Source organism: Falco punctatus, assembly GCF_963210335.1.
Source record: "Falco punctatus genome assembly, chromosome: 4".
Classification (NCBI taxonomy): domain Eukaryota; kingdom Metazoa; phylum Chordata; class Aves; order Falconiformes; family Falconidae; genus Falco; species Falco punctatus.
In genome coordinates, this window is record NC_137583.1 from 99,121,337 (window position 1) to 99,147,811 (window position 26,475).

General features: G+C 39.3%; 1 protein-coding gene across 4 annotated transcripts in view; it reads right to left on the reverse strand.

Annotated features, from left to right (window-relative positions):
• The window catches only part of TMEM108 (transmembrane protein 108), a 253,085-nt gene that overhangs the window by 86,715 nt on the left and 139,895 nt on the right, over positions 1–26,475 (reverse strand). For all 4 annotated transcript variants that reach the window (XM_080387264.1, XM_080387266.1, XM_080387263.1 and 1 more), the window contains one exon: positions 7–88. In XM_080387264.1, coding sequence (XP_080243390.1) covers positions 7–46 — 40 coding nt within the window. In that variant the 5' untranslated portion in view covers positions 47–88. The remainder of the gene's footprint in view (positions 1–6; positions 89–26,475) is intronic.

Consider the following 26,475-nt stretch of genomic DNA (forward strand, 5'->3'; position numbering starts at 1 on the left):
ACTTACTAAACAGTTGGCAATAGAGGACCTGTAAGCTTCTCTTCATGGTATCATGTGGTCCTGCTGGTCTGCCAGTTTATTCATGATTCTGTCAGGAAAACCAAGAGAAGAAGAAAATTATGTATTGCAAAATATATGTTCTATCATTATACCTGTTGATTACAAAGTAAGATGAAGCTTCACAGGAAAATCATATTGACTAGCAATAAGAAATTGCCTAACTGCGCTTTGCTAGTGCTAGCCATGCTGACCAACAGCTCGGCAGCGAAGGGCAGAGCTGTGGCCAAAAAAAGGTAAAAAGTCTCAAGAATATACAAAAGACATGCACAGAGAATTACTTTCACATTGTGTCGCAGCACTCTCCAAACTAGCCAGCTGCAACAAGGTCTTTTTACCATCTCATACCAACATACCCTTCATGCCAGTCCCTCTGCTGCCTTCTCCTTATCCCTTCTCGCCCAGGACATGAGCTCTCTCTGCTTCTTCCTCCGCTGCTCTCTCTTCACTGGCTGCCCAACCACTTAACAGAACCAGCCACAGCTGTACCTTATCTAGACCCACGGCCCCTGAAGCCAGCCCACAGCTGTATATTATCAGTGTTAATTAACCCAGCTTCATTCCTCTACAATGTTGTGCCTAGGACTTTATAAAATCAATCTCACAAGAATCTTTTTAGTTTGAAGAAAGGGTCCTCGCTGCAGAAGCAAACGTGAGATGTGGACACTGCTAGACAGCTCTGCTGGGCACCCTGAGCTGGCATCTCCTCCCCACATCTCACCTTTTCACATCCCTCAAGAAGTACAACAAGAATAAAGTCCACCTTCCTTTCCCAATCAAAACTTCAGTAGTGCTGAAGGGGGAAGATCCCAAACTATGCTGAAATGATAGCGCAGAGGGCATTTTTGTCTGAATTGTCTGAAGCAATTTTTAGCTTCATGTTAGCCAACTGTTGTAGCTCACATCACCTCCTGACCTACCCCATCAGCTACCAGGGCTGCAGCCAGAGCAGTGGCAACTGGAAAAGCTTCTCTATGTCCTTGGAAACTTTCTTTTTCTCCTAAACTGTATCATCTCGATGTAGGAGGGAATCTCATCATTCTTGTAACTACTGTCTGAAAATGGCATGTGGCAAAAATATCTGACTACCACATCTCCCCGCTTTTGCCCACTTGGGGAGCAACTAACAACATTTTATGTGTTCTCATGTCACCAAAATCGTATTTTCAAATACATGTCACATATTTTTCACCTCAGTTAAAAAAATATTATGAAAAAATAAATCCCAATCATGCGGACATTAATTATTCATATTGTGAGGAAAATAAATGCATAAATCGGAAGCAAAAAGCAAACGTAGTCCCAAAGCACTGTCAAGAGTAATGTCTCACTGAGTACCCAAAGATAACACAGCATTTAAGTTCTTCATTCCATAAAAAAGCATTTGCTAAACATTCATAACCAACTTTGAAAGACAGGACACAGATCATCCTCCTAAAATGCTTCATGTCAATATTAAATAGCATGTAGTGTCCTCTAGTTTTCACTTCAACGTAATTTCATCTTCTGAACCCTCAGGACATTTCTGAGTTGTTTTAACATGCCCCCATATTAATCTTTAAGCTTATTTAAAATGCAATCTTGAAGGTATAAGATAAACAAGTTAAACCAATTAGTAAGACCTTTGAACTGAATAAATGTGGAAGAGTTTGTGAAAACAGAACTATGTTCGACTTTTATGTGAAGCCTCAAAAGGATTGTGACTTTCCTTGCCTGTGTTCTGCAATAAAAACTTTCTTGGGTTTTGTTATGTTATTAGATACAGAAATTTATGTATGCAAACCCCATGTTTTTTGATCCTCCCATGCTTTCCTTTCCATTTAAAACTGGACCTTAAAAACATGAGAAACTTGTGGAAATGTCAGTATTTGCAAAGTGTTTTCCCCTAAATGGAAAGCAATCACCAATGAATTAATTTACTATTTTTTAGTCAAAATCAGAATTTGACTCAGGCCATGGTTTGATCACGAAAACTTGCTGAGGGACTCCTGTTCACCCCTTTCTCCTTGAGGTTTACCAAACAGCACAGTAAAAGCTCAGTCTTTATGCATAAATAGACATCATATAGTCTATTATAGCAGTTTTCAAAGATTCATATACAGAAAGCCTATGTTTAGCATCCATTCAGATATTAATAAATATATATGCAGGAAAGGACAAGAATGAGATAAGCCACTGACAATGTAGATTCCATATCCCCACGGACTCTGCTTGTAAGTTTGTGTCAAAACAGGTTTTACAAGCACTGGCCCATATGAAGTCATAAAAATACATTGGAAAAAAGGGAGAATCTGAAATTGCAACCCTAAATTCACATTATTTGCTTTGTGTAATTTGAACTGTGCTTCACAACTGCGATGTGATACAGTTTTTGGCTATGAACTACAATTCTTTCATATTTCTCTTCAATCTCCAAGTTAATGCTACCCATAATGTATAAAGGTATTTGCTTATAAATTCTGGTATTGTGGTTAAAATAAATAGTATGGGTTTGTGTATATATTTATTTATACAGGACTCTTAGGGTAATTTACCCTGTGCTAAGAAACAGGAACCAATGTGCATATGGGGAAGGAAACAAAGATTAGCACTGGAAAACTTTCACTATGTTTTTTCTGTTGCCCTCAATTAGATTTACCTTTTTGACTACAGGGCTATAAAATTATACTCAGAAAACTCAGTGAAGATACATAAATCAAATGTTGCCATGAGTTTACAACCTCTCAATTTCTTCAAAGTCCTTGGTATGACTTGGGGTTAACAGAACAGAATAGTGTATTTCAGCTGGGCAGGCCCTACTTTGATCATCTACTCCAACAGGTTTAAATTTAAACACGGCTGGAAAATACTGCAATCAAACTTTCCATAATTTTTAATACCTTATTTCTTGTGTACAGGAAATGCATGCAAGCCAAGGATTTATTTTACAGATATTGTAAGGCAAGAGACATTTTATGAGATTTATTTGTATACCCTTGGAAGCCAAATCACACCAACAATGGTTTTCCAAAGACAGAGACTGATTGCAACAACTATCAATGCTGCACGAAGTTCAGGCAGATGAACCAGCCCATTAAGTGCCTGAATCAAAAAGACCTGATATAAGAACAAAGGAACCACTGCTGCACCTGCCCAGATGAAAGCTCCAGTAAGCCCACTACCCTGTCCTTAACATTAGCTGCTAGCAGGATTGTAGGGAAATAACATGTGAAACAACATAATCTTTACACCCTAGCACAGCTTGCTCTATTTCCAGCAACCCTGAGCTGAATACAGCATCGGAGCTGCCATGTTTTTTAACTTGACAATAATTATTCCTCACTTATCTCCTCTGTGTCATACACAATTTTAATCTTTCATTAGATCATTTAGAATGTCTTTTCGAAGCTGAGGAGTTCTTGTCTTTTTGTTTCTTTCATACAGAAGACATACCCTATGTTTGATAATCATCATGTCTTAAGATGTACATTTCCCTTCCAGTTTGGATCTGAGAAGCAGGGAACAGAATTGCACGCAGCCATGAAAATTTGGGTGTGTATTGGATTTTCACACTGGACAGCGACGTTTCCTGTTTCTTCTCTATTCCATTCCCAATTCTGCCTTATGATTCTCTTTTCCCTTGTGACTGCTGCTGAGCTTTACTCCTCTGTTTTATAGAGCTGCCTGCTACAAATGCGTGAGTGGCAATAACTCATCTGGATTCCATCCTCAGATACGCAGAGTGAGGACTGGTTTTCGCCTGTGTATGTGCCTTTGCAATTATCAGCACTGAATTTCATCTGCCATTTTACCACCCCATCCCTTACTACCATGACATTTCTGAGATCGCAATGAAGACCTGAATTATTATATAACAAATACACACCTATTGTATATAACAGCTTCTGAACTTGCTACAGTTTCAACACTAATACTAATTTCAGCAGCTTCCAAACACAGTTCAATCACGGAAAATCTGTATCTCTAACAAGAGAAAGCAAAGGTTCATGGCCAGGCATTTGAAAAGCTGCAGAAGAAACTCCCTTTCTGATCATCAACCCATGTCCAGCCATCACACCATCTCATGGCCATGCGGGCACACTGGATTCAAAAGGTCTTTTTCCTGAAAGTACCTGTTTTCTGTAGTCTTTAGCTTATGAAAACATTTTTCAGGTCTTCTGTGATGAACACATTTATTTTTCACAAGCAAGGAAGGTTACATATTGAGTGGCTGGTAGCTTAGAGTGCTCCAGTTCACCAACCCATGTTTTCTTAGGTATTTGAGCCTGTAGTTTTAGTCACCAATAGATTAGCAGAGTAGTGCGCATGTAGATGGAAAATGCAGGCACACAGCCAGTTCCTGACCTTGGGCAGATGAATGTAAAACCAGAGTATCACCACCTCAAATGCACAAACTGTCACTTACTTACACGGCGGTGGAAAAAAAAAAAAAAAAAAAAAGAGTGAGCAGAAACAGAAATGGTCCTGGAAAAAAGTGTGTTAAACATTAATAATCCAAAATCTAATCTGAGTACCTAGGGTTTGTACCCACTTTATCATCACTTTATTCTTTAACACTTTCCTGAGTCTTCTCAGGTATACACTTCTCCAAAGTATTAATTTTAAAATACACTGTGCTTTAATGTTTGAGAAGCATTTCTGAGTATTTGAGGGAATTACGTTAAAAATACACCAGATCTTTGATTAAGATTTTTTGTTGGTTTGGGTTTTTTTTGGTTTTTTTTTTTTTTTTAAGGATTCTTAACCTTAGTTTCCTAGATTCATAGTTAGGTCTCCAAGTAAATGGGCATATTCCCAATTACTCTGAACAACCACTGTTTCTCCTTTGAAAACTAGGAAATAAAGGCCCAAATGATGGCTTTGGTGTTTTTTTTCTATATTGCAATTCACATTGGTGTACCTACTGATGTATTGTGAAACGACGTAATAAAGCTAGTGCAAGTTTGTACTCAAATCCAATTTTAATTTAGAAAGACCCATCTTCAGCAGTTAAATTGGTAGAAATTTGTATCCATAAAAGGTGTCATATGCCTAGCCTCAGAGACCTGTGTTTGAAAATAGCGGCTAATCATTCAGTGTCTGAAAGGGACTTACTTATTTTGCCCTGTTTAGTGCACAATATTTCAAGTATAGTTTATCTTATGCAGGATGAGGAATACATGTATGAAATCCCTATGGACATCTAGCAATATTTTCTTTCACAGTAAGTGATACCCTCAACATCACAACTAAATTAAAGAGGACAATGAAGACAATGATGAATAGAAGACGAAAGAGTCCAAAAGAACTGACAGCTCCCAGTCATTCATTATGCCCGACAGGGAAAAAATACCAACGGTGCCTTAAATTAAAGAAGAAATGGAGCAGAACAGAAGGTGAGCATTGGGCAAAGCTAACAGTCAATGGAGACTCGTTTTTCTTTGTGAGTCTGTCAAACACAAACCTGAAGACTGAAATAAAGAAGCTGAAAAATCAGTAATGGAAAGAGGAGACAGGTAAAAGACATGCCACTTCCATCCCACGAAGAATCTGAACTTTATTATGTTATTTCTGAATGCCTTCTCTCCTCTTGTGGATCATTCTGAGAAGAAGAAAAAGCTACATCACTGACAGTTCCACTGTATTATTCCTGGTTGTGCAGAAAATGAAGGAGAAAAAGATGACACACTCAGAAGTTCTTCCATCTCCAATCACTGTTGAATCCCCAGTCAAGGAAACTGGTCGTTTTAGTATCATACTATCCTGTGATGTTCAATGAATGCCTTACAGAGATAGCAACAGCAGAGGCTCCTCACTCAGAGAGTTGTGACTCCCTCCAGGAGTTACTCACCCAGTGTAAATTCCACCACCAAGGTCTTCACCCATTGCTTCCTATACTTAAGTGGTTATTCAAGTGTGCCTCATAAAATGAAGCAGGTGTACTCTTCTTGACTACAAAAGGCTAAAGTGCAACTTTGTGTTATCAAGTTTGCATGATTTGTTTCTTAATTCAGTGGCCCAGTTCCACAATCCAGCTGTTATTTTGCAAAATTTATATCCCAAAAAGCTTCAGTTAATCATCCAAAAAGATGATTAACTTACAGCAATAAGATTCCTCCAAACAAGAATTCTGTGTTCATGTTTAACATGTGCCACATTGTCTGCTGTGATTTATTTCCCACTGCTTGAAACATGCAAACCATCACTACCATCTTTCTTCATAACATCCTGAGTGCAGCACTTTTTATATTTATGTTCCCTTTATACATAGATCAAAAGATGTATAGCACTCTTTGGAATGGTTTATTCTTTGCAGATTTAAGAAAGAACAATTCTCATCTGCTTCCACGATTATCCTCAAAAGTGTACACCCTTCGCTTTCCTAAGGTCTCGAAAGAGAGGGTCTACCCTCAGGATATCATAGCTGATCAGAACCAGTCTTGCTGGTGTGTAGACCTGTCATACATACATAAGGAATAGTCAGGTAGGAGCTGAACTAGATACTACCGTGCTTTTCTGCATATACAAGACTTGCATCCTATGTAACTGGACTTAGAAACACAGAATCTCGTAGCATCCAGAAAAAAACCCAGCAGCCCCAAAGCCTCTCCTCTCTTCATTCAGATGCAGAGCATCCCCACTGGCCTGGCTGTGGTTGTTCTTGTATTGGTGTTTGAATCCATACCTTCCCACTACCACAGAGATAAACATACCCTGCTAACATCATAGTATGAATTATTACATTCCCACAGGCCTCATCCCCACTGTAATAGTGTCTCCATGAACACTCCTACGCTAGATGATCACTTAAAGGCTACTGTCATTACTGTAGTGAGTGGAGGACACTGTCAGCTAACTCATTCCTCGTCATCTTCTTTTATTCACAAATTGAACCTGAGGCATGTTGATGAAAGGGAGACGAAGGAAAGGTTTACACTCTTGGGATTCACTGTCATAAATGGGCTTGAAGAACCTCATGTCCAGGTGAAGAACGTAGTCTGAAAAGGTCAGGTAACACTGCTGTTGCCTTTGGCTGTCTAATGCCTTGGTGTCTGTGGCAATCTTATGAAGGATCACCGAAAGGGTAGGGAAAACGGAGAGGAAAAATACCAGGGCGTAAATAAAAGGTCATTTCACATGAGACTTCCTTGCTTTGATGTGTGCGTGTCCTCCAGCAAATTTGAGCCCCATGACCTTTTTGGAAAAGCTATGACAGACAGTTTTACCGTCTTGGCTGACCATAACAGAAGTCCCAGAAATGGAGATCGGAACAACTATAAAGCACTAGGCTATTGAATGTCCTTCACACTCCATCGATAGTACAAGGGACTTTATTTCCTAATATTGTTCCTAATTATCTACTGTTAGCAAATACTTTTGAAGGCAGCTCCAGTGGGACAGAAGTCTGAACGTCAATTGTTCTGGTTTGTTCTTGTTCCCACAGGTACACAGACAAGACTCTGTGTGTACATCTGTCTGTCCAGTTGTAGAAAAAGAAAAAGCTTCTCCTTTTCAGCATTCACCTCTGTGGAGCTCCAAGAAGCTAAATTCTCTGTAAGTCTCAAACTGACTTAGCAGCTGTAGCGATAACTAGATTTTGGTCATTAATACACATTAGGGGTGGCGAGAAGACTCTCGTGTGCATTTTAAAACTTTTACATGGTTGAATTTTGATGCAGTAGCATTTATGTAATAGAAGCTCCTTTGCTGCTTCTCCTACACCATTACTCAAGCTGCACTGCTTATTAGATATTATTTAGTTGCAATTACACCACATGTAAAAACACTTCTTCACTTTTGCCAATTATTCACATATGAATTAGTGATCCCATTACTGTCATCAAGTTATACAAAGCTGAAAGAAGTCCCACAAGTCAATGTCTACAGTCTAACACTGGATTGTGACACTAGGCATTTTAAGGCACTATAGAATGCCATTGCTCTTACTTTACAAAAGATCTATTGCTGCAAAAGGTCTTGTGGGTGTTTATTTGCCTTCCGTTGCTTAAAAAGGATTTTTTTTTCTAATCATAGTACCAGGGTGCTGTTTTCCAGGTGGAAGAAGTGACTTCTGCCACTTGAATAACTTTAAAATCTGTATTATCTAACAGTAGTAAGAGATATAGCACACATACCTGAGCCATTCAAACCTCTTTCAGGAAATCTCGCATACAACTATGTGCTTTGTAAATTTACTTCAACTGGAAAACTAATAATAAAATATTAAGGTCTAGCTACATAAATATTTCTACTGCAGTTCATTCTTTTCAGTTACTAATGGTCATTTGAAACTTATCTTTGATAATGAAATTTTACTGCGCAGCTTGAAACATGCTATTTTTGCTGTTTGAAGAAAAAGAGTCCAACTTCTCTGAGTTAGGAGGAGGATCATCTCTCACATTACAATATAAAAAACCAACAACAACAAAAGTTAAACAACTGGGTCAAGAAAGTTGTATAAAAATAGACCTTAGTGAAAAATACATTTCACTGTTCTCTGGAAAAGGACTTTTTTTTTTTTAAACACAACAAAGTGAAATATGATAGATTTAAGACTAAGCTGTGTAATTTTTCAAAATTTTCTTTATGGGTCTTTATGGGAGCCAAAGCAAAGAAAATCTTTTCATATTGTATCAAGTTCATGATGAAAATTCCACATGCTGTGCTATGCCCAGGAAACATTCAGCAGTTTAAACTGTCTTCTCTTTCACAGGAAAACTTTATAACCACTGGAAGCTCTTCTGCTAAAAGACTTTCTTGACACACAAGACTATGCTAGTTAAGATATCTCTATGACTTCTGGGAAAAAAACAGAAAATACAGCTTGTTCTTCCTTGTCAGTCACAGCAGGGAATGGATGTAGAAATATGCTCCATTTCCACATCACATTTGTGATGGTGTCTTTTCCCTGGAGGATCTCCCATGGCATCCCATCTGCCTCAGAGTATGCACCTTTGGACCATGTGGAGGGACAGCATCCATGCCGATGTTGACATTTGATTTACTCAGCTGAAGTCCCTCTGTAGACAGCAGGTAGATTGACTCCTCTGAAGCCTGATGCCTGTGATGGGTATCTCTCTTGGAAGGAGAAGACCCATTCCCTATGTGGGGCCACCTCACTCCATTGAGTTTGAGAGGGCTGAAGGTCCACCATTGATTTGAGCTTGTAACACTGAAAATGGGGATTCCAACATATGTACAAAGGAAGCCCACACAGTGTTTTCTCCAGCTACAGGGATCTCAAGATTTATGGGGTTAACTTCTCTGCAGCTGCATTAAACTGTTCCTTTGTTCCTATTGTGTAGGATACACAATAAAAAATAAAAATGTAAAGAACAGGCAAGCAAATATCTCTGCCTGCACTATAATAAACACTGGAGAGTCGGAAAAAGGTGTACCTTTGTGAAGCAGCTGAAATAATGCTTTTCACATTATTCAGCTTGATTAAATGTAAATATTGCAAGTAGAGAAGAAAAAAGGGTGCAAAAGAGAAGGTACTATTTTCCCTTTCTTATAATATGGTACTGTATTCCTAAGGTTGACTGGGTCAAATTTTGAAGCATTTGAAAGCATCAGCTATAAACAAAGAGGAGTATGCATGTTCTGCATGTCTGAAATCTAGGCCAAAATAACAGTTTCATAAAGATGCTTGAGTATTTCAAAAATACAAGTAAATGCCATTGAACCACTGAAAACACTGTTACACTGACCCTAGAGGACTTCAAAGAAAATCTGTAGTAGAGATAGAAGCATCTCAATATAATATTTTAACTGCAAGATTATCTTCTCTTTAGTAAATACCACAATCACCCAGCTAAAGAAATAACTCCTAATAAACCATCACAAAGGAGGCTCAATACTGTGCATCACCATTATCTGATTTACAGTGAACTAAAGATGTGAGCTAAGGAAGGAAAATGCCTGTAATTGCTTAGACAAAAATCTCACAAAATGGGTTTTGGCTTTGAAAACTTTTAACTGTAAAGAAGGCCCATTTTACTGACTTTCCTCAAGAGACTGTCAAGATTAAAAAGATAAGGGGATATAGAAGAAGAAAAAGGTCAAGATAGAATAATTAAGTTTTGGCCCATCTCAAGGGGAATTTCAACTGACCTCATGTAAGATAAGTGCAGAAGAACCCAGCCCATAATCTATACATTCTGCTTTGTCTCCCAACTCCCTGGCTAGTTTACATCTGTAAAACACAGTGGAAATAATTGCCAGTGAAGGATAGCAACACAGTGCTCTGACTCCACCAGATGCTGAATCCAGTCCACAAACACAGACTTTGAAAACGAAAGATAGGTGAGGAAAAAGAGCTTTGAATCCAGTCACAGTGCCCCACCAGCATATTTTGGTTGCGGCCCATTCTATTGTACCAAACAAGATGACATAACTAAGGAGAACAGAAACACCTCAGCTGCCAAAAAAATTAAACAAAAAGCAATGCATTTATTATTGCAATTTTGAATTGCACACATATGTTTATGTATGTATACAGCAGATGATGACTACATTTTCTGCTTATCTTTCCTTATTTCCATATTAATACTAGCGTGCCGCTCCCAGTGACAAAAGGAAAAAAAAATAAACATATATGGCATTTTCACTTTTTCTTTTCAGTGAAAAGAAAATAATATTAAAATTCCTATCTAAATATATATTTAAGAATATTTCCATGTCAGTTTTGGATGGAGTGTTTTGAACCAGCTCTTAATCATAACATGTAAGTATAGCATAAGGATCTAATTTTACAATGACAGGTAATAATAGACATATATAAGTACCTAAGATTGAAAGAAACACTTTATTATAGTTGAAAAAAATCATGGTGGAAAACATAACCACTTTTTGAATTCTTAACCATTCAGTCTCAATGGTGCATTAATATATTTAATAGTAATCCACACTGTTGGTTTTTTTAACAGAGCATAAATTCCTAACAAAAACAACATGGTCTATAATGGTATTTTATTAACAATATCAGTATAGTAAACAAACAGAAAAGGTTGGTTGTTTTTTTTATGATCTCCTCAGGTGCCTTGCCGGATCCTCTTGCTCCCACGACAGGGTGTTAGTTCTGGGCCAATCCCAACTGAACTGTTTGCTGGTTTCCTTTGAACAGCTCATTTAGAGCACACATTCATCTTGGAATAAAATATATCACTTCAAAGACTTAGTCTGTCTGAAGTAGCTTCTATGAAATTATAACAACTCATACTCTAAGAATAGACACATCTTTGGCAGATTTGGATGTATGGATGCATAAATGCATGTAGACAATCCTACGCCACAAAAAGTAAGATGATGTCTTGACCTACGTCTCCCTGGTTAAACCTCCTTTTAATAGAGCCCTTTACTACCTCTCTTATAATCAGACATTCAATATGGTAAGACAAGAAGGGAGATAAAGTGAGCTCTGAAATATGACTGCTCTGCTTTGGAGGGCTGATCAACATACACTGAAAAGTAGAAGAGTACACTTGCTTAGACTTGACATTTCATCTGAGAGTTTATTATGTCTGTGTCTAGTTCAAGGGACTTATCCCCAGCTTTCAGCCCCAGGATTTGATGTCAAAGGAAGAAGTGGGCTCAGAAAGAATAGGGGACTACCAGCCAGCGACCCCAGTCATAAATAGCAATCCCTTTTACAGATGATTGTTTTGCACACCATTTTGACACAGCATGTGGGAATAAAATGAAAATTTTACATTGTATCAAACAAATATATCCTCACAAAAATTTAGGTTTGGAGGTAGGTGGCAGGAAATAAGCTCTTGGTAATTTCAAAATTATTCATTCTTGTCCATACAAGGTTAGTGTAGTGCAAACACTGCATTTCATTTGAAAATGTATGTAGTCCTGCCTGATTCAATAGCAAGAGTTTCCATGAAAATTAAATGTCAGAGCAGTGCAGCTTATTGGTTTTACTCAATGTAAACTCACTTTTTATGCAACTCTGAATAATAATGGCCTGCTCTGTGTCAACGTGATGTCAACAACTTCAGGCTTTGGAGGAGGGGACGGAAGGCAAGGGAAGGAGAGACGGGTATGTGCAGTGCTAACCTGGCGCTATCCGAATATAGCTCTAGTGACAGGTCTGTAGCTTTAGAGAGGATGTAGCACAATGATCATTGCATGTCTGATTTTCTTCCCTTTTGCTTTGTGCAGCCAGCAAGACTGCTACTGGCTAAACAGCTCATCTTCCCCCCTTCAAAGGCTTCAAACACTGGCATATATAGAGGTGCAAGTTAGCCACAGGGAAATACATATGAAAGAATACGAAAAATCCCAAACAGCAGTATCTGAAAACATGTCAAGCTACCAAGTAAGATTACACTCAGATGCACAATTTGTTCTAATAGGTTCATTAAAACTCCCATTTCCTGCCCAGAAATACGAAGTTCTTCCTCAAGCAAAACCCACTGACCCTGATGGGAGCCTTGCTTCAGTACAGACCCCAGCACCTGGCTCAGAATTTGTAAAGCAGGGCAAGTAAAGGCCACTGTTCCAAGAAGGCTGTTCTGTTAGGCTTTGTTTTAGTTTGGTGGTTTTTGTTTGTTTGTTTTTCTGAAAGAGGTAAGAAACAGCACAAGCAGGAAAAGAATAGGAATCTCTGAGACTGCATGTTTGATAGGTGGATTTAATAAATAAACTTCTTACTGAATAATTCACCTCAGCTAAAATGCAATGAGGATAGTTTCCAGTATGTCAGATATTCTTTTCCTGCATTGCAACTAAGATGGGCTAAACCATGTTCTGAGCTGCTGAGTGCAAATCCAGAGTACTCCCAGTGACTCTGTCACAGCACAATGCAATTTGAGTATGAAAATGAACTCATGAAAGAAAAAGGGCAAGAATGGCCTTGTGTAAAGTACTGAACCGCACTGCAGAGGATCTGGGGGATGCTAGATCCCTCTCAAAAAAACCTGCAGCTTCTCTCTTGCTTTAGGGGCCCCTTCTCCTGAGTGCTAAGACTGCCACAACAGAGTTACAGGAGATGGGGATCAATAAACTGCAATGAGAGCTCTTTTGGTGCATCTATCCCTGCAGTGCCAAAGTCTCCACTGGCTATAGTCTGTACATACTGTGACAACCCAAATAATAAACTGGCTTCAGTTTTTTTGTCTACTATCCAGCCTCATTCAATGTAACAGCAGGGACTGTCCACACATGTCCAGTGAGTCAAGGTCACATCAAGAAGGAACCTGCTGTTTGCTGCATCTCTGCCTCATCACTGATAGCACTGGACAGCCCGATGAGAATGAGGTAAGGGCTTAGAGAACCACCATGGCTGTGCCTAGGGCAGCTGAAAACTGCCCTGGGGAACTGGATTATCTCTCTGCCTAATGCCAAGGAAGTCACAAAACCCAAACTCTGCACAGGCAGTCATTAATTCCATCTTGTTTGCTTAGAGCAGAGTGCAAAACACCTGCGCTCTGATCTGTGGAAGCAAGGAACAATTCCAACTGTGACTGACTTGGCAAAAGCCGATTCCAGAACAAAGAAAGGGTGATCAAACACTATTTCTGGAAAATCGGGGCACAAACATCTGAAGCTGGGCATCTAAATTGAATATACCTTCTTGAAATTATGCTTCTGTCCTCATTTTCCCTGATGTATAATATCATTTCACCTTATTGTGAAGATAAATTCATTAACATTTGTGAAGTACTCAGATGCCACAATAATGAGAGACGCAGAAGTGCTCCCCAGGAAATTAATAACTCTGGCCTCAAAGCTGGATCTGAATGATGTACAGTTACAGGAGGAAGGGGTGACCTAATGAACTACTAAGATAAAATAAAATACTGATTCATCTGAACAGTGTTGACTCAAATCTCTATTTAAAAGAGATTTGCTTTGTACCCTTAACAGGCTTTTAAGTGTGACTTACATAGTTTAAAAAACACAAGCCACAACAACAGAAAAATGAGAAAAGAAGACCCTAACTCAGAAATTGTTTCACACAGCCCTACCACCACCCACAAAATTCTACAGAGAACTGGAGCCATTAGGTCCTCAGCCCTGACTTGTAACACTTGAGCTAACACTTGACCTTGCCTTACTACTAGTCTGGTCTCTTCTGTCAGAACCCTGTCCATCTCTCTCCCGTGTACTGCCTTCATCCCTTCTTAAAAGTCCCACCCACTCCTCTGCAGTTCCCCTCTGCTCCTACTCTCTGTGTCACCACTTCATTTCCACATATTCATATGGGACGATACCCCATGCCTGGTCCTTTCTTTCTTAATCATTTCAATACTGAGATCAACCACCTAGACCATGGTCACAACATTCATATACCTGGTCTGCAGCACACTGCCTACTAACAAAATCCTAGGAGAGCTGAGCTGTAAAACTTTAAGAAACATACACGGATAAGAATTTTTTAGACTAGAATGTAGTCTAATCTGGCAGATCTCCACTAAAATGCAGGAGTCTTTAACCTTGACTCCCACTATAGAAATCCCACTTAGTTTTTGTCCTGCATCTTCCTCTCTCCCTGATAAATTTCAGTTTCCTGATCTGTGATATGGAAGTCCCACAAAATAATAGAAGGTGCTGAAACTTCATAAAACATGATACCCCCTCTGTTGTGGGGATTTTTTTCAGAGACTGAACTACTTCTACTAACATGAAAAAACCGCAGGCTGAAATTGGAATGGAAATCTTCTGGGTTGGAAAATTTCACCTTGAATGGTAAGAGAACAGTTTTACTGAGTGAGGCATCAGACAACTTTTACCAGATTCAAGGTCAACCGAGTCCTTGTCTGTACTGTTCTGCACTCAAGATGACTCTGACCCACCAAATCACATAAGGAACTTAAATTGTTTGAAGGAAGCAATCAAACCATCAGGAAGGGGAAGTCCTGTAGATACATGTCTCATTCTTCATATATTTCCCTCTAAATTAGGCAAGCAAAACTTCTGTCTGGTTTTTGCTGGACTATATACTTAGAGGTGTGTTATGATTTACAGAATTTATCACTGCAGAGGTCTTCAATTTCATTCATATTGGAAGACATGAATGCAAATCTTTAACTGAAAAATATTTAAAGAAATTACCTGAAATAACAGAATACTTTTGCAAGAAATGCATTAATTCTTTGCAAACTGAATTAAGTCTTTTACTAGCATCTAATAGAAGGAAATATTAATAAATTATTTTAATTTGAAAAGATCATGTTAGCAGCTTTGAAACAGAAAGCTGTATAATGGCATCTTTAACATTAAGATGTCATTGTAAAAATGAATGTATATAATGAACTCAGAAAAATAGAAATATAAGTGTCTGATCCTTTCCTTGTTCCTGTACATCTGCATTGGAGTTTGCCTATTGTTATTCAACTAGCTAATCATCATCTTTTGTGTGGTGTGATTGTGTTTTTACTCAGAGAGGCTAATCTGTGAAGACATCTGTTATTCAGTAGATAATAGGCCATTTTAAGTCTCAAAGCCCTGCAAGGCATTTCTGAAGAAGTAGATACATCTGTTCCCACCAGGTAGGACTACAATTGAGCACGCTGTGACACAGCAGAACAAAACTCTTTTACTGCTATTCACCAAAATGCTCAATGAACATGGAACGATGCAAACAAAGAGCAATTCTGGTGTAGTTTGTTAGGGCTGGGAGGGAGACTGACTTTATGTAATTAACATTTTCTTGAGAAAACAGAACATCTCACACCACAGAACAGTGGGATTTGTCACAATGATCACAACCACTGGATCTATAAACCAGGCGCAGCCACAAAAAGCAGTGGTCTACTGAATTTGATATTCTGTTGTTGGTAAAGGTCAACATTAGACATTTTGAGGGCAATGCAAATGCTTGATTATTCACTTGGAAAGAAAATCATGTGCTGTTGCTCACTAATGACGTATCCATATGAACCAGTTCTCTGCATTCCACTGAAAATATACTAGCTCTGCATCATCCATGAATCAACTGCAGCTCTGAATAACCCTTCCTATGAATATGGGAAGAAACAGGACATATCTTTATCTTCAGGCTGCCTAAGCAACGTAGCACACAGTAGCTGCGTTCTGCAAGCTTCCATTCCTTATATCTTCACTACTCTGTCTGTCTTTCCCATTGTGCTACGAATGCAGATAAGATCAATATATTCAGATTTATCTTACCTAGGCTTTATGACACTTCTACTGACAAATGACTGCTCCTAAAGCAGGCTGGCCCTGTACACAGTACTCTGTATATGCCAGTAGTAGGACAATGTGTATATGTGAAATTACAGTATGTACAGGTTCCTTGTACTTAAGACTTTGGAATGGCACTAAGCAAACACTGCAAGTTCAAGGAGTTCATGTAATTTCTTACTCCAGTTTCACCTACTCATGCATTTTGGAGAATCATTGTCCAAACATGAGTTAACGTTTTTTGGCTTGTTTTTTTACTGCCTCAGCTCACAGGCTTAGAATATTGCAGAGAAAGCAGAGCTGACGCAGTGCTGCCCCGTTCTCTGTTTAGTCAATTGTAGAAATGCAAAACTGAAAAGTGACATATGAAGTCAACACTTTCTGCTGGTACATACAACAGAGTGTTGTTCAGTAAGACCAGCTAGACATGTTTCTATCCCTGAACATTTTTTTTTGTTGGTGTTGTTTCAGACATTTGCCCACTCCTGTTGGATTAGAAAATGGCCTTTCAACTCTTATCTCAGAAAAATACGGCTCAACCCTGTAGTTTGGTGGCTAAGGTAGTTATCCACAACCATCACTCTGCTGAGTACCCTAATACAAGACTTCTCTTACTGCCCTGCTACAGTTATTTTTCCATTTTGTATAAATAATTAAGACATTAAAAACATCAAAGGCATGAACCTGAGGCTCCTGTTTGTAATGTGAGCGCCCTGTCCACTAAGTGTCAGGGTCAGTTTCTCTGTCTCTGGCTACAAACACTGAACTATTTGAGGAAGAACAGCTATAGCAGGACAAACTGAGAGACACAGACTGATGCTGTAGCCTGCTAGCTTGTAATTTAGGTAATCAGAATAAACTGACATGCATAGCTTTAAAACTCAGGTAGCTATTTCCTCGTTCTATTTCTTGACTGAGACATCTAACCACCAACAGACTGAGATCTCTGGACAACATTAAACCAAGCTACTCCCTGTTACAAATGTATGCACATTTTGTCAGATACTAAGCACAGGCCCATGGATGCAAAGTAGTGAGGCAACTTCGCATTTTTCTTTTGTGTTGATAATAGTTTGACTACAGAGCAAGAGTCAAGAAAGACCACAGCTGCTGTGCAGCTGCCTCCAAAACCTCCACATGTGATGGGATGATTCCAGTCAATGCCGCAGTATGCTCTCAACTTGCATATATGCCAAAATCCTGAATCCATGTGCAGTCCCAGTTTCACCATGTTAGGGGCAGGGTTTCAAACAGCTGAAGGGCTTGGGAATGACAGAAAACTGTTGCTCCTAGATACCATCTACATATAAAGAAGTATCTCCCCAAGGAGCCAACAGCTTGCAGTTCCAGACAAACACTCTAAACATCTGTGTTACATCTACACAGCCTTTTCAGATAAGGGCAAACATATTTTGCTGAAAATGGAAGCTGGCTGAAGGCAAAAGCCACACAATGGGGTGGTATGCTCCAGGGAATGAACCCGACCTCCTGACAGAGCTTATTGGATCAAGTATAGCTAAGACAGCTACAGGGCTTCCCATTCAAGGCTGTGTTTTTGTGGCAGTCAGGAGCAAAGTGAACTCAGACTGGTCTGCAAAACTCCATCAAAGGACAAGTAATAGGCAGGAAACCCAAATCCTGGTGAGAGATTTCTCTGTAAAATACAAAGTAATAGCTCTGTGTGAAAAACAGACAGACCCTGGAAGAAATTAATTATACAGTTATGGCATAAAATGCTGTACAGATGAAGAAGGAAACACTGGAAATGAACTAACAACAAAAAGGATTAACAGTAACATCACACACAAGTTTTCAAGCAACACTGCAAAATGCTGGTTTACAGTTTTGACCTCATTAGTGGCTATTAAACTGCAAAATGCTGGTTTACAGTTTTGACCTCATTAGTGGCTATTCCTCTCTACCAATGCAGGACCCACGCACACTGATCTTGCTTTGCAAGGCTCCATGGTGTCTGGAGGAATTATTCTTCAGCTTAACAGTAGACTTCAGGCAAGGCTCATCCACCCTTTCTTTAGCCATATACAAATTGGGAATCTCATGTAAGCTGATTGCATAAGCTCCTTTTAAATCAATGCAAATAAGAGAGGGTGTCCTGGGTGATAACTGAGCTTGTCTTAACAAAGTTGGGATGAAACCCTGTCTTAAAATAGGATGGCTCACTAGCCACAGGTAGCTATCTCCCCTCACTGATGACATGGAAAGCCTAGGAGCCTTGCTCCGAGGGAACAGGCCTTTTTTAGAGAACAAAGACTGTGAAATCAATTTCAGCCTAACTGGTTAGTCCAAAATCAGATCTGGGGACTTGAGTGGGGTCAGAAATCAAACAAAGGCTTCCAGAGTTCCTGACTAGTGCCTTAGCTTAAAACATGTTTCTTTTCCAAGTGGGTGTTGCAGTAGAACATACAGATGAGATTCTTCCCCATAATGTGTCTAGAGCAACTGCATATAAAATATGCTATTCAGTCCACAACACAGAATTGCTAAATAGATGCTAGGACTGAAGTAAGTTCAGCAATAAAGCTGATCAAATTGCTGGAGAAATTATCTATAAGGAACAATTTTAATTGACAGTGGGTAAATGCTATAAAGACAACATGAAGTATAGAGATGGTAGAAAGAGGAAGAATCAAGACAAATTAAGAAAGGCAACATATAGATAAAATATCAGAAAGGATTTCATGGTACCCAGATACATTCTGTTATGGAACAGTCTTCCAAGACAGGTCAGGTGAGTAGAGCAGCACATTATAAGACAGACAGCCAAAACACCTGGAAATATATTGCCAGACAGAATAGTTTCACAGGATTTTGGCGCTTGAATAGCTCACGTCTCTCTCTAGCTTCCATGCTTCTATTTTATCACAACCAGTTCAGTTTTGCACTTGCTTTTCAGTCCACAAGAGATACTATAATGAAATCTGGAGACACTGCTTGAAACTGCAAGCACTGATCAATTAGCATTTCTCACCATACAATTTATTACCTTTCTTCGTAATGCCCTTAAGTGCCACGCTGATTCACTACACTGTTCTACTTAATTATCTCCAGTGCTTTATTTCAGAAGTGATACTATTCTTAGCTGTTTCTTTATTGGTAGTATTGCATTCAGAGGGATCATCCCATCATCAGTTTCAAAGCTACAGCAGCAAGTCCAGACCTGTAGTTTAGAAACAAGGGATACATTTCAAGTATTTCGGGAAGAAGATACTACTGTAAATTACAGAAAGCAAATTCCAAGATTAGGTTACACCAACAGGTCTGAGAAAAAAAAAAAAAAAAAAAAAGGCAAGCTGCCAGCTCCTCTCTGGAAGGCACTAAGATTATTCTGCGAGTGAGAGAAGACAACATTCATATATATAAGAAATTAATTTTTGCTCGGACTCTAACTCAACTATAACACCCTGCAAGGAGGCTTTCAGCTATCTCACCCAGGAGCATAGGAACGTGCTGGTTGGCACAGGTGAGGACATGGTGATAGCCAGCTGTGAATGCATTGAGACTGTAAATCAAAAGATAGTCACTAACCAGCAGAGATTACAGAGTGCAGTATTGGAATAAAAAACACTTAGCTTTTAAAATGGAACTCAGAGGGTCTGTCAAAAGGTCATTGATACAGCAGTTGAGACAGAAGGGGACTGGATTCCACGTCTGTTTCTCCATTCATGGAAAGGCTGCTTTGTTAAGGACAAGCCAAGTAATAACAACCTATGCTTTTGATACTTGTACTCCTACATAATAGCACTTCACAGTACGTATGGAAATGTAAGTAGAAAACTACCTGAATTAAAAGTGGGAGAGAAAGATACCTGAAATCTAAAGAGCAGACTCAAGTACCTAACTTCTATTAATAAAAGCAATCTGTACATTCTATAAGACAGATTCCTGCAATCCAAACCCACCGCTAACAATAGCATTACTCTTAAAAAACCTAACCAGTACTGAACTAAGAGTCTTAGTCCAGGGGTAATGGTTGAATAACATCCCTAGCACATATATTGTTCATGCTTAAAAGACATTTGCCAAAAGGTTACAAAACATTTCTGCACATAATAAGAAAGGCCTGTTGTAACTTGGATGCATGGTACCTGCTGGCCACTGAACAAAATTTGCTTGTTTACTACTGGATATTGCATAAGAAAGGGTAGTCAAGGTAATGGGATAGGTGTTCATTTAGGAGAGAGAACACATTAGGTAGCTAACAACAAAACAGCTTTGAAAGAAAATCTGATTTTCTCTCAGAATTCATGGCAAATACAATACCATTTCTTAAATTATTCCTCATTTCCACATTCTTTATTTTTTGCACCAATTGCTGCTCCTACCTCTAACAGGAAAGTGTCAGTGTCAAAAATGAGAGACATGGTATAACTGCAAATAAAAGTTAATTACTGTGGAAATTCAACTCCAGTGCTTTAATTAAAGCCTGACAAATGTATCATGGACCCCAGGCACCAGCGTGGAGCACACCCATTAGAGAGATTACTCCTTTTTCTATGGCCTCCCATGCCAACACAAAGGAAATATCAATCACGCCAGAAAATGGCTTTTCCAAATCAAAGATGCTGGAAATTATTCTATTACCTTTCTCGTAGATAATTTTCAGAGTTGCTGAGAGGGATTTTTATGCAAGAAAGCAGCATGTTAGTGTAAATTTTTGCTTAATTGCTAGGTTAAAGTTAAATTGCAGCTTTTCTTTTAGGAAAAATGGCAGCTGGTGAGCCCCTTCTACAAACCTACATTTCCTCTGTAACTTTATGATATGTAAATAGGTATGCAGGAGACAAACAGCTTCAAAATGACATGTGATGAAAAGAAGCAGAGGACACTGAGATGCTTGAAGCAATCTTCTCATGGGGAAAACTGCAGTGGACTCCATCTAGAACTCTTCAACAAGCCCATGTGCATTTTTGCTGCCCTCCAAAATCAGCCTGCTGAGAATAAGTATTTCCCAGAGCAGTCTCGGATGAGTCACCCGCACAATGCAGACAGTATCACTTTCTCTTTTGGGCTCTAACCCTCAGCCAATTGATGCCAGGGCACTGCTAAGAGACAAAGGGGTTTTCCTTTAGATATACTTTATTGCTCCAACTGCAATTGTTTCATCATCATGCTGAGCACTCAGAAGTAATGAACAATGCTGACAAGCTAATACAGCAAGACAGGTGTGCATTTTTGCTTTTACTTGCTTAATATTTAAGGCTTGGTTTTGCAAGTGATCAAGAAGTAAAAGGAAAATACGCTCAGATCTCAAGAGTTGTTTTGTTACTCCTTTTACTGCTAAGATATTTTAAAAAAGAACTTTCTCTTTCACAGCCCAGGTTCTCCCCTTCTTTGATCCTGAAGCAATAATCTCATATTTATGAGATTATTTTCGTTGCCATGGAAATTAACAATGTAAAAATTCAGCATTATCGTTTCCGTATAAGCAGGCAAGATATAGTTCTCTTGAAAGAGCCATTTTCCTGACACCCCTCCCTACCCCTGCCATCCTATCAACCTATACACACGGCAGATCACAGCACATGAGCCAAAAGACCCAATGCTGTGTATAGCACACCACAGCCTTGCATATGGCAAGAATCCTCATACAGGTCAGACCAACACTTCCGTTTTTATGTTATGGGAATATTTTTAGGACTCTGAGGAAAGATCCATCCCATCTCAATGCTTCAGTAGTCTTCGCTTGTGGCACCATCAGCTGTCACAGAAACTAGAGACAATGGTTTGTAGCAGTTTCTACCCTACTAGGTAGTAGACTAAAATTACCCGCTCCTCTCCCCAAAAAATCCAACTTTAGGTCGTTAAAAGCACTTTAAGATACCATCTGTTTGCATAGGCACCAAACAGCACAGTAATCCATGAAGTGGGACTTCAGTGTTTCAAACAATTTGATCTCCATGCTCATCCTGTAGTGAGATACTACTTACCAATGCTGACTGGTAGACATCTCAGTCTTTAGTAAATCTGCAACCTGTTCAGGAACAAAAACATTCCCAAAGTATCCTGCTCTTATGTCTTGCATATGTTGGTGGCTGATAAGTTAAACCACCCACAGCAAATGTTACGTTGTTCCTCAGTAAAGTACTGGTTTAAACACCTTATTCTGTCAATAAATTTACCATTGGCTCTTAAGAGTTGTTGTTATCCAGAGAAAGGATGGAAAGCCAGGATTCAGGAAATTGTACTTTCATGCAATCTTTGAATCTGAAAAATACACTACTACACCCCAGGCATATCTAATGAGTTTGACTTACATACTTACAGAAGTCAGTGACAGCATTTGAACAATGCTCCCAAAAAATGCAAAAGCAAACACCAAAAACACTCAGATCATCCCTCCTGTTCTGCTAAGTTCATTCCTTCACAGTGATCCAGTGCTTGTGCCAGAGCTGGGGATAAAACTGATTTCCTTCTCTCACTCCCTTTGCACTAAATCCTTAATGCATCCCCCTCTCAGGCTGAGCATGATGTGAGTAAACTAACCATTCCACAACAACATTGCCTACATCTTTTTGTTTATATGTCTGTTTTAATAACATGATATTCCTAAAGGACATGCCAGAAAGCATGGGATTTCAAAACCCATACAATATAACATGTAAGTAACTAAGTAGGTTTCTTTACTCTCCTTTGCTATTTACTCAGGTCTGAAGAAAGACCAAGAGAGGTAAAACTCCACATCTCTTCAGTCCTTAGATGCATGTATGAGACAGACATCTCAAGCCAACTGTGATGATGATTGTTATGATGTGGACATCTGTTTGCTGAGACTGGCACATTTGTTTCCTTACAAATGAAAGGGGTGAGAAAAGAAGCCAATTTTTATTCATCTTTATGGATTTACTCTGACAGTAATACTCAAGAAAAATAAAATCGAACAATCTATATTCTGGTATATTTTAGAATTTTGATCGTTCAAAAAACCTTGTTTTAGCTACAGGGAATTTATCTCTTGAAATAGGAAATAGTTTCTTGACCAAAGTTTCTATAATTTCATGCCTTACTGAAAGCAAATAAATTTTGTAGTACATCTCTGAAGGCAAAATGGCGAGTTAATGTTGAGCAACAATTCATATTAATGTGCCTAGGTATTAATATCATAATTATCCAGTTTTCTGACCATTCCGCATGAGCACAGACAGGAAAGGATACTGACAACTGCAGTTCACAATACCTGTCACCTTTCTACTGTGGGCATAAGTTGTATCTGGCTTTTAAGCCAATTACTGGTTTAGAGATGACGTTTGCAACTAATTGGATACACACAGAGATTTATTTTCCTCCCTCACGGTTTTTGTCTTCACTTGTATGTTTGTTTATTTGTTGTTCTTTCAAGAAAGTTGTAAGCTCCAACTCAGACAATTTAGTGAACAGCAGCTACAAAAGCTACAATTAACAGGTTCATATGGAATGACCATCACCGACCACCTGCAGCAGCTACAGCAAGGGGGCTTTAGGCACCAAAGCTCACCTGTTTCTGGACATAAAGGGATATTGCAATTCACTAGCAACAGCAGCAAATTCATGTCCCCTCTGTACAAGCACCACTGGAATTAACTCTGTTGAGTTTTAGAAGGATGCACAGAGTCTCTCTTCTCATATGGACGGATGCAGACGTGAAGAACTCGACATTGCTGCCATACTACTTAAGTTCTTTCTTGACCAGGTGCCGATCTGCTCACCACATGTTAGAAAAGACAACTTCTCTCCGCCTTTCCTAAGTAAAAGCTGTTTGGCAAAACAGAAGCGCCATGTACCTCGGGGTTGCCATGCCAGAGCCTCACCTGAGTGCTGAATTCACAAGATGTAAAGAAATACTAAAAGTGGCCAAATTCTTTCCCAAAATGAAAAGATCCCTACCGCTCAGCGGAGACACATACCTGAACACGAATACACTGCAATTCTGATAAGAGATGGAAAGATTAATGTAGTCTAAGTCCAGAGGGAAATCCCTCCAGACATTGTTTTTGAAAAGCTTAGAAATCAGCTTTTTTTTTTGTGGTTGCCACTATTCCTTAGCAACAAAGCTAGTCTGCTGAACATGGCTCTGCTGTAACACATTCCAGAAATAACTAGCAGGGCTGGCATTGTCTGGACTAACAGGAAAACTAATCGGGTCATTTGCTATGTGCTAGTGATATCCACCTGCTGACCACCTGCCCATCCCCGGGACAATCCAAGAAATACCCACACACACTCACATGTGTGTGTGTTTGTGTATACCTAAACATACATATGTACATTTAAAGGGTATTTATAAAAGAAGGTAGTAACAAAAGGTAGTAAGAGTCCTACTGAAGCCCAAAGTGCCTTCTCCTCCCATCAAAGTGCTCCGCAATGACCAGGAAGAACCCATGTCCTTGTCCTCCACACAGCATGAGAACCAGCCTCTCCATGAAAATGCAGACTCCAGTTCCCACAAGTGGAGACATTAGAGAGAGGAGTTTAAATTGTGTTCCCACATTTCTCCATCTTTACAACAGCGTGGATGTAGCAGCTCCAAAAACTGGTATGCTAATGCAGAAGCTCCCTTGTCACAACAGGGAGCATTTGGAGACTTTCCTCCTTGCTTTCCAGCACTTGCCAGCAAGATGGGGTTCCAGACCAGGACATATTGCAGACAGAGTCCTACAGGTCATCACGTTTTCCTTAGAAAGGATGCATCAGTTAAAGAACTCCTCAGCAATGCAGTATTAAGGGTAGGATTGTTTTCCCTGTTATGTAAATTGTCAACATTTTGAATATTTTTCTGTTCCACACTGGGGTAAGGAATTAACACTTTAATAAGTGTTGTGTTAATGAAAAAAACCCTCAAACCCTAAACAAAACCTCACCAAGGATGTAGGGGGGAAAAAAAGCTCAAATTGTTGCTTTGTCTGATTCAACTGAGGTCTTGAATCTATAGCTTCAGCTTCTCACATGAGCGTCTAAATCAGGAGAGCATTACATATCCTGGAAAGGGACGTTCTTCTTGTGACCAGAAATTCTATCTTGGACTTGAGAAACAGTGATTAGACAAAATGGCTATGTTTTAGCAAAACAACACTTTCCTTTCAATACAAAAGTATTTTCTGACAAAGCTTGTATTTTGAACATCCAGGCTTGCTCCAATTCATATCTAAGAGGTCAAATCCCAAAGCTCTGTGCCAACAGAAGCACCGACTGCGCAGATCTTCACATGCAGAGACAAAATAGCAACATCAGTGGCAACTGCTTTGCCATCAAGTAAATGGCCACAAACTGAAATGCTATACTATATAAAGAAGCATGGACAAGAACCCAGTAAACATGTCCAGAATTCAAGAGAACACAGCTAGGGGCCTGCATCATCAGTTCTCGCTTATGGTACCATCTGAGATTATCCTCTCAGTGTTTTTGACATGTCTGTGTTACTGCTAACATGCCACCATTACACTGAATGATACCATGGTACATTGAATTCCAGGTCAAAACAGGGCAGAAAAATTAGCAGATTTAGACCTCTTTCGATTTGCTTTTTAAAGGTATGGGATAAATTCTTCCCTCTCAACTTCAGCCCAACAGAAGTGAGTGGAAACCAGAGGGGAGTGCAGATCACACCTCTGAAAAGTTCAGTAACACCTGCTATCACAGACCAGAAGGCTCCCTTTCTGCTCTGCCACACACAGTGCCTCAAGGTGCAATCTAGTCTACCATGTATAAGCTCCTTCATTTTTAATTTTATGCATTTGCTTCTTCATAAAAGAATTTGATACTTCAGTACCAATGAACCAATACAAGGCACATATTAATGCACCACTGGTGCACATTTTGGGTAGGTAAAAATCACTCAGCCTTCCCCAAGGTGCTTCCCAACATGCCTCATGCATGTTCAATGGGCTGATGCATGCTGAGCGTCCAAATTGCTATACACTGTCATATATTCTACATACCTCACAGCACTTCATTGCCAAGACAACAGCCTCACATGTGGCAGTGCCTCCAGGGGAGAGGTACGCAGCTAAAACACAGGCCAGCACACTGGATGCCCATAGACTCAGATGCACCCTAAATTGTTGCAGCCATGAACCAGTTAATGAACTAATCACCTTATAAATTAAATGCTAGCTGTTAAAAATCTCTTTTGACAACCTTCAATTACAAAGACTTGCTCTATTCATACCCAAATGAAACGTAAAACTCTGACTTTCAACTGCTAATTAGCCATAGAAGATAGAGTTACATTTCTGTTATGGCATATTATACTTTCTGTTAATTGTTATTTACTCCCACTGTTTTGAA